The sequence below is a fragment of the Pterocles gutturalis genome, unplaced genomic scaffold (assembly GCF_000699245.1).
Source record: "Pterocles gutturalis isolate BGI_N339 unplaced genomic scaffold, ASM69924v1 scaffold20967, whole genome shotgun sequence".
Classification (NCBI taxonomy): Eukaryota; Metazoa; Chordata; class Aves; order Pterocliformes; family Pteroclidae; genus Pterocles; species Pterocles gutturalis.
In genome coordinates this window covers 3,185-19,021 of record NW_010115989.1, presented here as the reverse complement: position 1 = coordinate 19,021, position 15,837 = coordinate 3,185, and the positions used below count along the sequence as shown (strand labels likewise).

The 15,837-nt window shown below is 43.4% G+C and overlaps 1 protein-coding gene across 1 annotated transcript in view; it reads right to left on the bottom strand.

Annotated features, from left to right (window-relative positions):
• Positions 1-260: 260 nt before the first annotated feature.
• The window catches only part of LOC104463159 (pumilio homolog 1), a gene marked incomplete at both ends in the record, with an annotated part of 15,950 nt that continues 373 nt past the window's right edge, over positions 261-15,837 (bottom strand). The window contains 6 exons of the mRNA XM_010075379.1: positions 261-497; positions 2,354-2,650; positions 3,606-3,749; positions 5,307-5,445; positions 8,438-8,589; positions 14,518-14,619. Of these exons, the coding sequence (XP_010073681.1) occupies positions 261-497; positions 2,354-2,650; positions 3,606-3,749; positions 5,307-5,445; positions 8,438-8,589; positions 14,518-14,619 (1,071 nt within the window). The remainder of the gene's footprint in view (positions 498-2,353; positions 2,651-3,605; positions 3,750-5,306; positions 5,446-8,437; positions 8,590-14,517; positions 14,620-15,837) is intronic.

Sequence of the window (15,837 nt, the reverse complement as noted above, 5' to 3'; positions counted from 1 at the left end):
AGGAAACAAGGAGGGAATACAGAAACCTTCCTGTTCAACAGCTGCACTACTGTGAGAGATGCAAACACGTAACAGAGGTGCTACAGCTCCTGCTGCAGTGTTTCACCCACTTCTGCAAAAGCAGGACCCTGCCAGGGGAACCAGAGCAGCAGCCAGATGGCAGGTATCTCACCTGCCCAGCAGCGAGGTGTTCGCATCTCCGCGCCGAGGGAGAGCAGAGCAGTACCCTGGGACAGTGACAGTGACACCGTGACTCTTACCCAGGTTTAAACTTGAAGACGATCCATGTGAGGATAAGGAAGGTGGTGGAGTCTGAGAGTGGCCAGGTCCTTGGCTGGGCAGAGGCATTCCCACAGGTCCAGGAGAAGAGGAAAACCCAAGGCCATTATAAAAACTGTGTCCTATAGGTGTCAAACTGCTGGATGTCCTCTTGTACAGGTCACTGCTCCCTGTCAGGGAGTCTCGGCGGGAGCCGCTGCCCGTGTTGGAGTTAGCAACTGAAACAAGAAGAGAGTAGAATTGTGTGATATCAAGAGGCTGCCCGGGACAGCTGGATAGCCAGAGAGCCAGGACAGCGGCACCCATTACAACTTCACTGCACCAGCTGCTGCTTCCCAAAGGGTGCTGCATGCGCCCAGACAAAATGCATTCATTAAAACCGTGTTGTTAATGATCAAGCAGAAATCCTGAACAAAAATAATTAGCTTGAATACTGCCTTTGGATTTATAGTTTTGTCATTTTTATACCAACAGAACACATTGAGAAATACAGCTCCAAAAATCTACAAGAAGAAAGGTCAAGAAGATAAAAATCTACCTAAAGGAAGTGACAGAACGAAACGACAGCGAACATGTTGGCTTTTGGACACGCACGCTTCAGTTCTGCTTCTGAACCTTCAGAAGGTTTGTATACTTCAAAGCTCTCCTCCCCTAAGCATCACTTAGTTTAACACAAGATATTAAATCACCCTACAAGCATTGCCTCGTATTTATTCTTCAGCGATTAGAGCTAAAACAAATCCAACATGAGATTTTATGTATTCATGTTTGCTTAAGAGCACGTATAGCTGCACGTACATTCTCTTGAAATCCTTGTGCTCACCTTTTGTTATATTAGCTCCTGTTTGCACCAAGCTTTACCGAGATGGAAATCAGAATTCAATTTAACACACAAACCCAACAGTTTTTTAAAGAGTTGTCTTGATAGCCAAAAACAAACTCTGTAAATGCACTGTCAACTTGAGGAAAAAAAATCAATTTTGTATTAAAATCTTGTTTAATAAATAGTGAAATTATTAACTGTAAAGAACTAATAAATTTTCATGATTGCACACAGGTTCTAGAAGCAACAGCCTCACATTTTTATTCATTGATTGAGAGAAAACAAGTTTGTTCACATTGGCATTGAGCAAACCAGTAATTGAATTCAATTAGCTCAATAAACTGAAGTGAAAGAAGTGAATGCTGTGTTTACCCGAATCCAAGACTCTTCAAATTCTCAGTCTGGGTTTAAGAAAAATATTTTTAATCACTTTTATTTAGAACTGTGATTTGATGCAGTGACAGCACGTCCCTCGGTCCTTTCTGAAGGAGCAGGTTCTAAAGGCATGTTTTAACTTGCCCTTCACACCGATGAAAGCAGGAAAGTTCAGGACATAATTACTACCTCGGAGACTAAGCACTAATTAAACCAATTGTTCTACTTCAAAAAAAACAAACCTAAGGAAAAAAATACCCAACCCACAGAAATCTTTCTGGTTTGGTTTTATTCTGAAAAAAAAAAAAAAAAAAAAAAAAACACCAAACAACCCAGCTTTGTCTCTAACAAAGAAATCAAACCAAACCATGGATGTAACATTTCTTGCAACCACAATAAGTGACTTTTTTTGCTGTATGAGAGAAAAAATTACCAGAATAAAGCATGGAAACCACCTCAGATCAGCTTTTTTAAAGTTACAAAAAGTTATTTAGCCATTATTCTGAGGTAAGAGCTCACACACTGATGGTTACCACTCTGGAGCCAGTTCCTGTTCATCCAGTATCTCCACCAAGCACACTCAGGCGAGGGCAAAGGAATCCAAACCTGCTTCAAAACTGAGTCTGTAGCAACAAGGGGACGTCCAATAATGTGTACAACAAAACAAACTCATTACTTTGGTACTTCTAATGATATAATCTAGTAAAAGAATTTTCACCAGCAAGCACTGCAGATTTTGGAAGCCAAAGTATTCCCTAAAGGAAAATTTCCATTTAACCTCAGAGGGATGAAGAGGAGGGCTCAGCACCTCGGTGCACCAGCAGCTCACAAACCTGCTTCTCTCCTTTCTCCCCACCAAGAAGCTGCTGCTCTTACCTGCTGTCCCAAAGCCTCCCAGCGCAGACCCCAGCGTGGCACCAAGAGAGCTGCTGCTTCCGAATCCCAGGGAAGTGTTGGCAGGCTGGGCAGAGCCCTGCGAAAAGAGCGAGCTGCTCTGGGAATTGCTGCTGAGGGAATTGTTGCCGTAAAATGAGCTGGATGCCAGGTTGTTGGTGGGCTGCTGCTGGGGCTGGGGTTGGGGCTGCTGAGTTCCTAGAGGGCGAAATGGTCCGTTTGTTGTTCCTGCCAGGCCACCCGCTGCACCGTTGGCTGAAGCTGCAGCCGCTGCAACCGCTGGAGAGAAAGTAATTGCAAGCATAGACTGAAAAAATCCATTTTCATGGCAGTTTTGGAAGTTAAAAAACTTAACAGGTGCCTTTAATTGACTATAGATTTTTTTTTTCCTCAGGATGAAAAAATCCCTTTCACATCAAACTCTGCATAAAGTCTCTCTATATCCAAGCTCCACAAGTCTCGCACAGAGCCACTGAATCCCAACAACGCCCCATTATTATTACCGCTGTTTGTGTTATTAGAGCTCCGTAGATCAAACACACAAAAATGTTCCCTTTCTCCTAAGATCTAAGTTTCAAATCAATACAGCCACACACTTAGCAACATCCAATTAAGAAACACAAGTTTTGAAACAAGCAAAATTGTCCTTTAGCTCACGAAACACAATCCTGCAGCGCTAAGAACATCAAACCCAAGTACTTTTGTTTTTCAGCCAGTTCCAAAGTAAAAGAAAATGGAAAATAAACAAGAGCTACAAGGAAACAATTAAAAGGCCCATTTCATAATCTGTTACTAACACTGCCAAAGACTGCTTACACACACAGATTCTGGCTGAAAAAAATCCTTTTAAAGCCCTGAACTCCCAAAGAACCCTAATAAAACCCCAAACAACTCACGGCAAAAGCCAGGAGTGTAACGTTTTATGCAAGGTGATCATTTGGGAGTCCTACACAGGCTAAAACCTTTTATTACATGGGAAACTAGATGCCAGCAGACAAATTTAAATAACTGTCATGAAACTCTGGAAAAGAACAGAGTTTATGCGATGCTACCTCTCTGAGGCTGTTCTGGAGGCTCAGCCCACCGTGAGCACGAAGGATGTTCTCAACAACAACCCCGCAACGGATCTCAGTGAGGGCAAGTGTGTCATCATCGCCAGCAGAGCCCGGAGGATTTCAGGTCTGGCCTCCACTGAGGACGGAGCAGATTTTTACTGGAAGGGACTGGGACTCACCTGCTTGTGCCGCAGAGGAGCTGATGATGACCGGAGCGGGGGCTACCAGACGGACGGGGGCCCCCAGGCCGTTCCTGGCGCCTGCGTTCACCACGAGAGCTCCCGTTTGGTCGTAGTAAGCAGCGGGAGCCAGCACTGGGTAACCTGAAGAGGCAAATTGGAGGTGCACAGGTAAGGTAACATGCAACGCACGGCAGATCAATCATCTTCAGGTGAGTACAGTGCAATAGGATTTTTAAAGGAAAATCTGAATGGAAAAGAAAAAGCAAGAATAGCTCTGCTTCTCCTGAAGCAAAAAAAAAAAAAAAAAAAATCCATATTAACAGTCTACAACTTTACACAAGGAAAACTTTCAGGTAGAGAAGCCTTTTTTCCCCACAGACCTACTATACTAGCATTGCCCTCGGTGTAAATTTAGTCATACAAATAAAAAAAGGTTTTAAAATACAAAAGCACTACTTCTTTTCCATTCTAAGTACAACGTGTGATGGAACTTTTCTATATGTGAACATACTGCATTTCCAACTCTCCCCCTGTTGAAGCTGTTCAGTGTGCACACACATGAAAACAAGACATAGAACTTAAGGTTACGTATTTTTTGAAGGTATGTATCATAAAGCATTCTTGAATACATATAAATAAAAGCTCTTAAACATGCTAGTGACACAGAAAGCAACAGACTTTCAGTAGTATACAGCTATTCAGGTACCTCGCTGTATAATTCTAGAGATAAATAACACTTTCAGAAAACATAGTGGTGATTCTCCGAGGTGGAGTCACAAAGAGAATGTTCTCTGTGAATACTTGCTTTGCAAATATAACCCCCAAAACCCCAATAATGCAGATTTAAGGAAATCAGCAGATTGCTCGGAAACACGCATGTTACAGTTCACTTTGTAACTTAATACAGCAACATTCTTCTTAAACCATAAAAAAATCCCGTGTAACAACCATGTGACACTTCCAGCAAGGAGACCCGAGGCTGAAATAATCCTGTTCTCTCACATTTGGCCAGCGGGACATACTTGCACACTATTCAAAGAAATCCTTATGTTTGCCCTTTGCCATTACAACAATATTGTGTATAACTGAATGTCAAAAGCATTTGTACCACACAGCCTCACGGATCAGAGTTAGAATTCCTACAGTAGCTCCTCTCCTGCAGAATTATACATTAGAATAAAACCCTGCTTCCTTTTGTTCATTTTATTTTCTTGTTTTTAAGCCACTATTTGCCAGGAAGAAATCATGAAGGGGAAGCCCCTATTCTGTTAAAGTCAAGCACCTGGCAGGGACGGAGAGACAAGGCTAATGAATGGACTGGGGTATCCCTGAGGTTGTAAAATAAAGATCACATAAGCCAGCACAATCCATAGGAAAATCTGAAAGCAACTTTCAGTAGAGGCCATCAATTATTCTGAGTATGCAAGCAATTAGCACACTTGTACAGCAATACGCTTGATAACACTTATTTTCATCTGCAACACAGGGACCTAAACCCTGATTTAATTTAAACGCTGCACAGGTAGTGAGTTTCACACCTCGAAAATGCCTTGTGTATCCAGAGATTAAAACCAAAAACCATAACAACAAAATACCGCTGAATGCCAGGCAAACGTGACTCCACACAGAGACACAAGATATAATTTTCTCAGATATCCCTGGGCGCTGGATGAGTTGCAGCTCCCCCGGAGCCCCTACCTGGCATCCCCGCTGCCAGCCCCTGTCCAAAGGCAAGGGCAGAATTGACGGCTGCAGCAGCCACCAGCGGATCAGTCTGCTGTCCCTGCTGGTTCTGGTTTGGGGTCAAGGGACGCTGACTGGCTCCTCCACGGAGAACCTGGAAAAGACAAAGGAACATCGATCTGGTTATTTTGGGACCCAGGAGGAAGCCACAATCACCAGACCCTTGCAGGAGCATCAGCAGCAATCTAGTTAAGTTACTGCACAACTAGAAGCGACAACCCTTAGCTGAAGTGACAACCCTCCCCTTTACCCAGAACAGAGCTCCTTTGCCACCATGAGCCTTCACATCATTTCCACGGGTAAGTGCAGAAGTCCCAATTTAAATAATACATCCCTTCTCGGGCTTACTGAGCATAATCTGGAAGTTGTTCATCATCTGACCTCCTTCATCTCTTGGTAGACCTTCCATACTCATCCTTTGTTAGGAGCGTTTGCAAGCCCTCTGCCCCATCCCAGCTAACATTTGGTCTCAGCCACAAAAGCACTGCTGAAAGCCCACTTGAGCACAAACCTTAAAAAGCCCAACTTGGGAGCTGGGGGCTGATGACACGAGGTGACACGGCTTTTTCCAAGCTGCCAGCCCTCGTAGAAACCAGCGACCCAGTGACACGCCACATAGTCATCAGAAATAATGACCAAAGATCACACACCGTCTTTTATATGTAGCTCTTGTGGTTGAAGCACCTGGTGTTCTCAAAAGGGAAGATGGCAAACTGACCTTTCCTGTAATTACCTGTGCCGGGCTTTGTTTGCAAAAGCCTTTTACTCAAAGCAGTGATGCAAGAGCCTGCACCCACCAGCAAGGTCAGCTTATTAAAAAAGCCGTCCTTTGGTAGTCAGCATGCCTTGCTGTGAAAAGTAACATCGTGTGTCTCACCCGATAAAGTTATTAAAAGGAAAAAACTTTGCGCACTGAGAGAGGATCCTGAAGTTAACTGATCTAGACATGCATCCCAGAGTTTGCGATCACCGTCAAAGCCCGGGCGTGAACTCTTCAGAGGAAGGAGTCTCACCAGTTGCAGCTGCTTGGTAAGCACAAGCAGTGCAAGGGCGCTGTGCAGAATGTATGCGACGGATGGCGGGCTGCAGGAAGGGAAATGCTGGCGTTTTTTATAAATATGCTATTAAGATGTCTTAAGTTTCACAAATCAACTGTCTGTAATCATCGCTTCAGGTTTCCAAAACATTTGCCTCAGCACTTCTTAGAAAAATTTCATCCAAAAAATACACACTGTCTCCGCTTACGGATGGAAGGTTGGCATTAAAAACAATGCCCGCGATCCCCACTCATGCCTGCTTCAGGGCTATAAAAGTAATGAAAAATATTATAAATGCTACTGATGACTGATATTTTTTATTTCAATAGCCTTAGCCTCTGCAGAAGCTCTCTTAGCACACACCTTCCTGGTGGGGAAAGGCTTGCAGTCTGAACGCCAAAGCAGAAATGGCTTGAACACACCCTGAACGCCGTGTTACCTGTGCGCACGGGTACGGGAGGGAGGTCTGTGCAACACGCTCCTGTCTGGGACCTGCCACAGGGGAGTTTGACGATTAACTTCATCAGGAGCAAAGTGTTCTCCTCCTGATCACCGGTCCAGAATCGTCGGTGTGAACCATCACTGAAAAGGCTTTATAATACTACCAAACACTGGTTTTTGCTTTAGTTTTCAAAGCAGAAGCTAATAAATTCAGCTGCCAATTGCTATCTTCTCTAATTGCTATCTCAAACACACCAGGCCAGAAAGGGAGGCTTTGTGTCACTACGAGAAAGGAGCCACCTCACTTTTCGGAAGGATAACAAACCCGTTTTGTTTCCAAGCAGGAAGCACTGTGGGACAGAGGCTGATAAAACTGCACAAAGCCAACATCAGGTGAGGACCAGCGCTTAGTCAAATACTCAACAAACCAGCTGGGGTTCTGCCAGCGAGCCAGCAAGGCAAGAGAAGCCCGACGTTCCCTGTTAATCCTCGCACCAGTCTCTCAGTTTCCACCTTTGCTCCAGCAGCTGCTAGACCCACATTTGTGTTGTCTGCATCAGAGGTTCAACTATAATGAAATACCAGACCTTTAAAATTGGTTATTTTAGCTAACGGAAGTTAGGAAAATTTACCTAGTTAGATTCCAAGAACACAGTGATTCATCACAAAGATGCATAACAATATTCAACAGAAGAAAAAATACAAGGCTATATAATCCAGCACACTGTCACTGCCAAGGGATTAAGACAGAAGAGGTGGATGGTGCAAACCCCATCAGCACACATCACTTACCAGGTATGTAAGGAATAACTTCCCCTTATCAACTTTCAGTGTGACGTCTTTTAAAAAAAGATACCTGTCTCAATATCAATCTCTAACACACTTAAAGGGGTAAAGAGCAGATCATATGAAAACCCTTCACTAACTTCATTAATTTGGTCCTTTTAGGTATCAAATTCTCCAAATTTTTTGTGCAGACTAAAGCAAAACAGCTGCACAGTTTGCCTTATAAAAACAGTAAATCCAGTGTTCTCTTTTCACACTTGTGTTCTGTCTCTATGTCCCCACATGGATACTAAACCAATCCGTTCTGCTGCTATTTTGACCCTCTTTAAAGCTGGTCTTCATCAATAACAAAGCATTCTACACTGGACAGCACCCTGAAGATAAGAACACACTTACTGACACGTTATCATCTCAATGGCCTTCAAATCACAGTGATGGGCATGAAAATGGATTGCAAGATCATGATTTTCACTCGCACATCAATGGCAAGTGTTTACTACTCAGCAGTGTCCACAAACTGATTACTTTTTTTTTTCCCAAAGCATTACCATGCAATAATTCACCCCTTCAAAAGTACATGCAATATCCTGTGTGCATGAGGCTATAAATGACATAACAGAATGTATAAATGTGGGTTTGTTTTTTGGCTTTTTTTTTTTTTGCTTTGTTTGTTTGGGTTTTTTAATGGAGGCCAAAGGCTCTACTCCTCGCTTCCAATGCAGAGTGGTCATTGAAGAAAGAAAAAAAAAAAAAAAGAAAAAAAAAATCAGGATTCTGTGTTCCCTGTAAAGGACTTGATGTGGAAAGCATCCTCGGTCTTACCTGCTGCTGGCCCTGCTGGGTTTGCTGAGTGGTCTGCTGATTTGCTGAATTAGTTGCAGCGGCGGCTGCGGCAGCTTGCTGCTGGAAGAGACTGGCAGGATAAACTCCCCAGGGTGTAACTCCATAGTACTGGTGAGGGACAACCGCTGGGCCTGAAACACCAAGAGAATCCGTCAGCTTCGGTGGCCTGACAAGTGTTACACTGCAAACGGTCACCAAAAACACCTGCTCAGTATGTTTGGTTTAACATAGCCTATTTCAAGGTGAGCTGCTTTAAATCCTTTGCAAATACAGAAGACTCTGGCATTGGTATTATTGATTTTTAAAAAGCTTAGAAGTCAGACCTGAAATTTCATCTTTTCTTCCTTTTACTTTATTGGATGAGGTTGAATTCTGCTACCAGTGATCCTGTTGAAATCCCACGTTTTTATTGCTGTGCCCTAATTTCCTAGTGAAGGAACAAACTTTAACGTAAAGAGAAGGAACCTTGTTTAAGTGCAGAGATACACAAGTCTCTTCTGCTCTCAGCTGACATTCACAGCTCAATAATATCTATCATTTAGCTCCCCAATAAATTTAAAAAACCTCTTTGCGGCTGGATAGCATCAATTCAAGTGTTTGAAATATTATTTTTCCAGCCACACAGTCCTACTTTTCATTTGCATAAGAGGGTGTATGATCCTGTATCTTTTCACATTCCCTCCAACTTAAGAGGCTTAAAAAAAAAAAGAAAAAATCTTGGAGAGCACCAGAAAAAGCATAACTTTTGAAGATTCACTGTGTTATATCAATTCTCAGGACAGCTCACGCTCAATTTGGTGATAGCAGCGTGGCAGCCTACATCCTTAAATAATTCTAGTTGGCATAACGCTGAGGAAGCAGCGAGTACCCACCACCAAATAAAACGTAGGTGAATCCAATAATATTTTTTAATATGTCTGTTTTACATCTTCTGGAAAGGTCAGCAGAAAAACAGAAGTATTTCCTTTGCATTTCAAATACATCACCTATCCCACAGGCTCCTTCCCTGCAGCAGGAGTAACTCACGGCACGGTGGCCTTCTGAAGGGAGAGTGCCACAGTTGTGTTGGACAGTGTAGAATAAAAAAGTTCAGTGAATTTGAACCATGGGCGTGTTCTTATATGGAGTAAAAACAGCTTCTAGTTTACAAGAGATGGTTAGCATCTGAGTTCTAACCAAGTCATTTCAGTATCACTGTTACATCTTACAGTCAGGCACTGCAGGAACAAGTGTGACACATAAAGACTGTGAGCGTTGGCCCCAAGAGACTTAGAAACTATTCCCCCAAAAATGAGGGATGACAGTAAAAAGGGAGATGAAAAAAGACACGGCTGAGTGTGAGCCTGGGTATGGCAAAGGGAGGAAAATGCAGGAAGTTATTTGGTTTTGGTTTTGTTTTTTTTTTTTTTTTTGGGGGGGGGGTGTTTGTTTGTTTGGGTTTTTGGGATTTGTTTTTTGGTTTTGTTTGTGTTTTTTTTTTTAAATACAGTAACATGTGTTTGTCTCCAATGAACTACTACATAATACAAAAGCAATCTGCTGTGCAACAGTCCAGATCTCAGCTAGGATCAACGACTGCTCCTGCGATCAATACTGCAGACTGGCGAGATTCCGCCACACCTCAAGATATTCATTTCATGTTGAATGTCAAATATTAAATTCATATTTCAAAAGCATAATAGCTACTCTCCTTTGTTGTTTTGTTTGTAACCACTGTACTCTCCCCTAATTTAGGATTTTGTAGTGGCATTAACACACACGCCTAGCTCTGCGTACAGCAGGAGACGTTACGAGCAGCCAGGCACTTTAGGAATACATGCTGAACAGGCGGATTTGTATCATGCACTAAAGCTCTGCCACAAAATCCACCCTTGCTGGATTTACTGTGTACCATCAGTCAGAGAAGGTGACTCGTCTGTCTTACTCAGATTTGTCTTGGAGCAGTAACCAATTATTTCTTACCTTCCAACCCAGAAATTCATGAGCAGTAGTAGCTAAAACGAAGAAAAGGTGCAGAAAATGAATCAGTCCCACAGCAGTACTGCCTATCTTGACCTAGAGCAATTCCAGAGACATCTAATCGGTGGATTATAACCTGTTTGTATTCAGTCAATGCAGATCAGACGCCAGCTGCGAGGGTGCTTCTGCACTCAACAGGAAAAAAGTTGCAACTGCTGTAGTTGATGCAAGTAATTAGCTTGCGTTTGCCCTTAGGCTACTGGGAAGCTGCTGCAATACCCTTCATCTGGGCAAAATGTGAGCATCTCTCTGGGCTATTTTCATCTCAGTTCTAATTATCAAACAAGCATGGTCTAGATGGGGTTTTTTTTCCTAGTTAGAGGTTGATCATCAGATCTGTGAAAGCCTTAGGTGTTTAAAAGAAGAAGAGACACAAAGTCTTTGATGTTTGCAGGCAGCGGGGTTTAAAAGAGCTGCAAGTCTGGTTCAGCTCATCTGAGCACACGGTGAGGCTCATTATCGAACAGTGTTCTCAGTGAGGGCAAGTGTGTCATCATCGCCAGACTTACCAAAACGCACAGAGTGTTTCTTTACTTCAGGAGATATTGCACCTGCTTTTACACTTATTAAAGATACACATACATGAGAAAATAAAAGCCTTTGAAATCAAATATTCCCACTGCTACGTCTCACACATTGGCCACGGACACCCACAAATATTCCTTTCAAGAAACATTAACAAAAGCATCTGTAAGTGTGTTCATAGCCAAATTTTTGCTTTTAATCTCAGTCTTCATTCTCCAATCTCTGTCGGCAGAAGCCATACCTGCTCCCTGCAGGAACAGCCAGCCCCTCTTGCCAAGGACAAGGACTTAGTGACCAAAACAGCCTCAAGAACCTCGCGTCCGAAAATGCGAGGCTGCAAACAGCAACTTGATCAATTACTAGTGACTCATGAGCTGATCACTTCTCAATTACCGGTCGGGCAACCACAGACATCAACAAAGTGGTGCCTTTTTAGGGATGGGGGTGAGAAACAGCTGAACTCTAGTGCAGCCCCATGCAAACCCAGCCGTCCAGCGCCCGGGGCCAGCACAGGTCCCGGAGAGCAGAGGCACCCTTGCATGACACCGTGCCTGAGGCAGCTGGGGACAAGCCAGCCGCACGTGCTCCCCAAGCCCCAGTCCTGGGTGGTATGTGCACACAACCGAACCGGTCCCCAGCTCCGAGCTGGCTCTGCGTGGGACAGGTCAGCACCGAGTGAATGAGGCTTCTAAGAAACCCAAGGTGGAGAAGCACAGTGCAGACACATCCACATCGACTCTACCTTCAGGCTGGGAGCACCCTTTGTCCTGTCTGGAGATTATTCCAGCATCCACTTCTCTACAAAGAACAGAAATACTTTTCTACCTGTTAACACACCACCTCAGAGGGCATCAACATTTCCCAACTTGGCAAGATTTCTTTTTTTTGAGTGACATCTTTCTCAAGTGACAGAAGGCAATTTCACAACACTTTTTAAAGACAGCAGTATCTCCCCCACCATTTAAACTCACAAGTGATTTTTTTCTTGAGTCTAGGAAGCTCTTCCCTCTGTATCCAAATTTGTTCTTTAAAATGCTACTATTGTTGGGAAGAAAAGAGTATTATCACGGGGCTGACAGTCTTACAATCATGAAAAAGCTGCTGGAACAGCGAAATCTTAATTGACAGAATTATCTCCGCCATAAACCACACAAAAGTTTCCCCTCTGCTCTGAGAGTAACTGTGAGCAATAAACTACCAACAACTCTAAACTCATTTCTTCCATCTCATAAACTTCTCCAAGTCCTCCCAATTTAACACTCCCAGACGCACCGGGGAGGCTGACTTCACACATAACTAACTCTAAACATCTGAAGTGTCCCACGCCCCTCCAGTGCCACACTCAGTCATCACAGAGGAAAGGCTTTCAAACCTGCCCAAGTCTAGACAGAAAAGATGCTTTTCCTAAAACAAACATTAACAAAGAGGGAAGTGTGCTACATTGCCATTTCTAGCTGCTAGGGTCCAAGCCCAGCGAGACAGATGAAGTAACTGGCATTCTCAGTGGTGTAACACTCTAAGTACATGGCAGCGCGTTACACATTCTTTTGTTTTGCTTTCAAGTCATAAAGTTTAAAAATTATTCAAGTAGAGATCCTGCTGCCAAGTTTTGAGATGCTTTAGGTATCCTGGAGGATGTTATTTCCAAGTTCAAATGTATAAAGCCCCAATCAGATATTCAGGCAGCTGCAGCTTCAATGCTGATGAGAAAAAGGAAAAAAAAAAAAGTTGTCGCAAACACGCTTGCTGTTTCCTAGAAATCTGGCAGCAGTTACATGCGGTCTTTCTATGAAATCAAGATGCTGACCTCCTGCTCCACTGAACTTCAGTGCGTTACTTCAGAATGAGCGCTAGCTCTAGAAGCGCTGAGGTGATACAAAAGGCCAACCCGAATCCTCTTTTTGTATCTGTTTACCAAGCACCTCTTCTGACTGCAGCTGGAATTGCCAGTGCTCTAGCACTTCTTCTTCGCTAAGTCCTGACCGAAGCTTCCTACTTGTCTTTGCCACCGAGAGCTCAGGTCATTCATTCGCTGCCACACATTCATCACCACATGAGAGTTTATCGACTCCTGGACTGTTACAAATACCCTTGTACTCTAGCTCTTGGCTTTCTTCCATTTAATCACAGTGTCATTTGTTTGCCAACATCATGTTGTTACCTAACCTTCATCTTGCATTGTTATTCTGCAATCAGCATACAGAATTCACAGCAGCCAAAAAGTCCAAAGCCCACATCTTCAAACTATAACCTTGATTCTTTACATACTTCCATATGATCCATTAAAAATACCATCCAACTGGGTAACAGTTCCTGAAATCCCATTTCAGAGCTTGACCCCATACTGGCCTCAAAGCTTAAAAGCTAAGCAGTGGTTACATAAGAGCCGTTAAACACGCCGAAAAGTCACGTACCAAACCACAACGCTGTCTGGCAGAGCGCTGTATCCACGTACAACCAACATTTCATGGTTTTGATTTGGTACAAGCTATCCCACAGGGGAAGAGATTTGCACTGAGTACACAGGTTGTAAATGGAGAGTGGCAGCAGCGCAAGCTATCCCACAGGGGAAGAGATTTGCAGTGAGTACACAAGTTGTAAATGGAGAGTGGCAGCAGCATGGGGGCTCCACTAAAAATCCCCACTGCCCTAAACCAAGCAGGTTTTATTTAAAATGTAGAAGGCTTCCTTTCCCGGTGGCTCACGGAAAGCAAAGCATGGTTATAAAAATGTTCTTCTGAAAGTATATTCTTCCTTTGTCCTCGATGAAAGAACTTTATGGCATACGCAGCGAAAGTTCAACGTACAATGTGTTCCTCACGCTGCCTGATAAGCTGTTTTACCGAGCTGTCATCTCAAGATACAACAATTTTGGTTATGACAGCTGGAAAGAATTTGGAAACTGATACATGAATGTTTGGGAGAAAGATCTTGCAGGAAGATAAGAGCCACCATGTTGGCTTGCCATCTGGAAAACCGCATATTCATAGTGTAAACCTCAGAGCAGATTATGGGATGTTTTTACCTAGCGAACCTAAAAAGCATAAATTCTTAACAGACTCTTGCTAAAGGGCAAGATATCATTTGCAGGATGCACTACAGTAAATCAAGCTAAACAGCAACGAGATGCAATTTTCCTGGCAGGAAAACACATCCTCCATCTTTCCAGCATTTAATAAGTGTATTTTCAAAGGTATCTCACACTACTGTCAGTTACCAAAAAACCCCAAACACATCGCAACATTTATGTCTGTAAGTGTTCTCATTTCAGATTGGCTCTGGTTGTTTATCCTCAACAAAAAGAGAGCCCATAGGAAGTGTTATACAAGAATTATCACATTTAATCTACAGAAAATGGGGTTTCCAACACAAATTCTGCTTCAACTCACTGATACACAATTACCTCTCCACGGAAATGTCAACATACTAACATTTAATTTCCAAAAATCACAGACTTGGGGGCAGTTTTGGTACAGAAAATGGTCACGAGTACACAGACAACTGAAGTGTCTCACCTAATGTCGCAGCTGCTGCCAGTCCGGCTGCGTATGGATCTGTTCCCGGTGGAGCGGCGCTGATGATGTACGGATTGGGGACAAAGGCAGCAGGAGCTAAACCTGCTGAAAACATACCTGTCAGTAAAAACAAACTTAACTAGAACTGAAGCCCTACCAAAATACCTCTGGCTACCTGGCTGGTGAACACAAAAGCTCAGGTTGCTTTAGTATTTTCAAGCTTTTTACAGGTTGTTTTCTACAGGCAGTGTGCAATCACTGCATTTCCCAGAATCTGATCAGAACAATCTACAGGGGACATAATTCACATAAAAGAATCCTAATTCCGAGGATGCAATGCCCCAGGGAAGCTGCGGATGCCCCATCCCTGGAGGGGTTCAAGGCCAGGCTGGATGAGGCTTTGGGCAACCTGGGCTGGTGGGAGGTGTCCCTGCCCATGGCAGGGGGGTTGGAACTTGATGATCTTTAAGGTCCTTTCCAACCCAAACCATTCTGGGATAATATGATTCTATAAAGAAGGCTGAAGGGGTAAAATAGTCTCTATACAACACTCACAATCACTCAGGTGTCTCTGCAGCGCGGATACACCCTTACAGTTCAGGTGACTATCAACACCAGCCAGATATTATCATCTCATTGCTTGTTACTCTTCTATACTACTATTACTTGCTCTATTTTCTATAGGAAGTTGATCAGAACTAATTTACTCTTCTTTCTAAGTTTCATGCCCACTCCACAATCCCAGTATTTCAATTAATGAGTTTGGAAGGAGCTCGGGAGCGTACAGGTAACATCGCAGGGCGCTATCACTGCCGTGTAGGCATGACCTTCCTCTGCAGGGAAACAGTTTAATCACTAGAGAAATCACCGGTGGGTGGCAGGGGGGCGTGGAGGGGAGGTGGAGCTGAAGGGGAGTAAGTGAAAAAGCTAAATTATTTTAATTCAGGTCTATCCCTGAATTCCAGTAAGTACTTAAGCAGACCGCACAGAGCTGCATTTTTATTGGGTAGTTCCTACCACTTAAATTTCTTATTGTGCTAAAAATGCTTACCCCTAAGAGAGTTTAACTCCAATCATCCATAAGCAGCCCTTCTACAATTCTCCTGTTACTCTATGCACAGGATTAAGTGCTTTCTTCCCAGTTAATCTATACTGTTTTAATAATATGAATCAAGTGTTTGTATAAATTACACCTTGAAGTTCAAGTCAGAGCCCAGGCAGCTGAACCACAGGATGCACATTCAGGTGTGTATTGAACTGGGCATTTTTCCTTCACTTCACTGTGCCGCTACCCCAACTCACGCCTCACTCAGAGCGAGT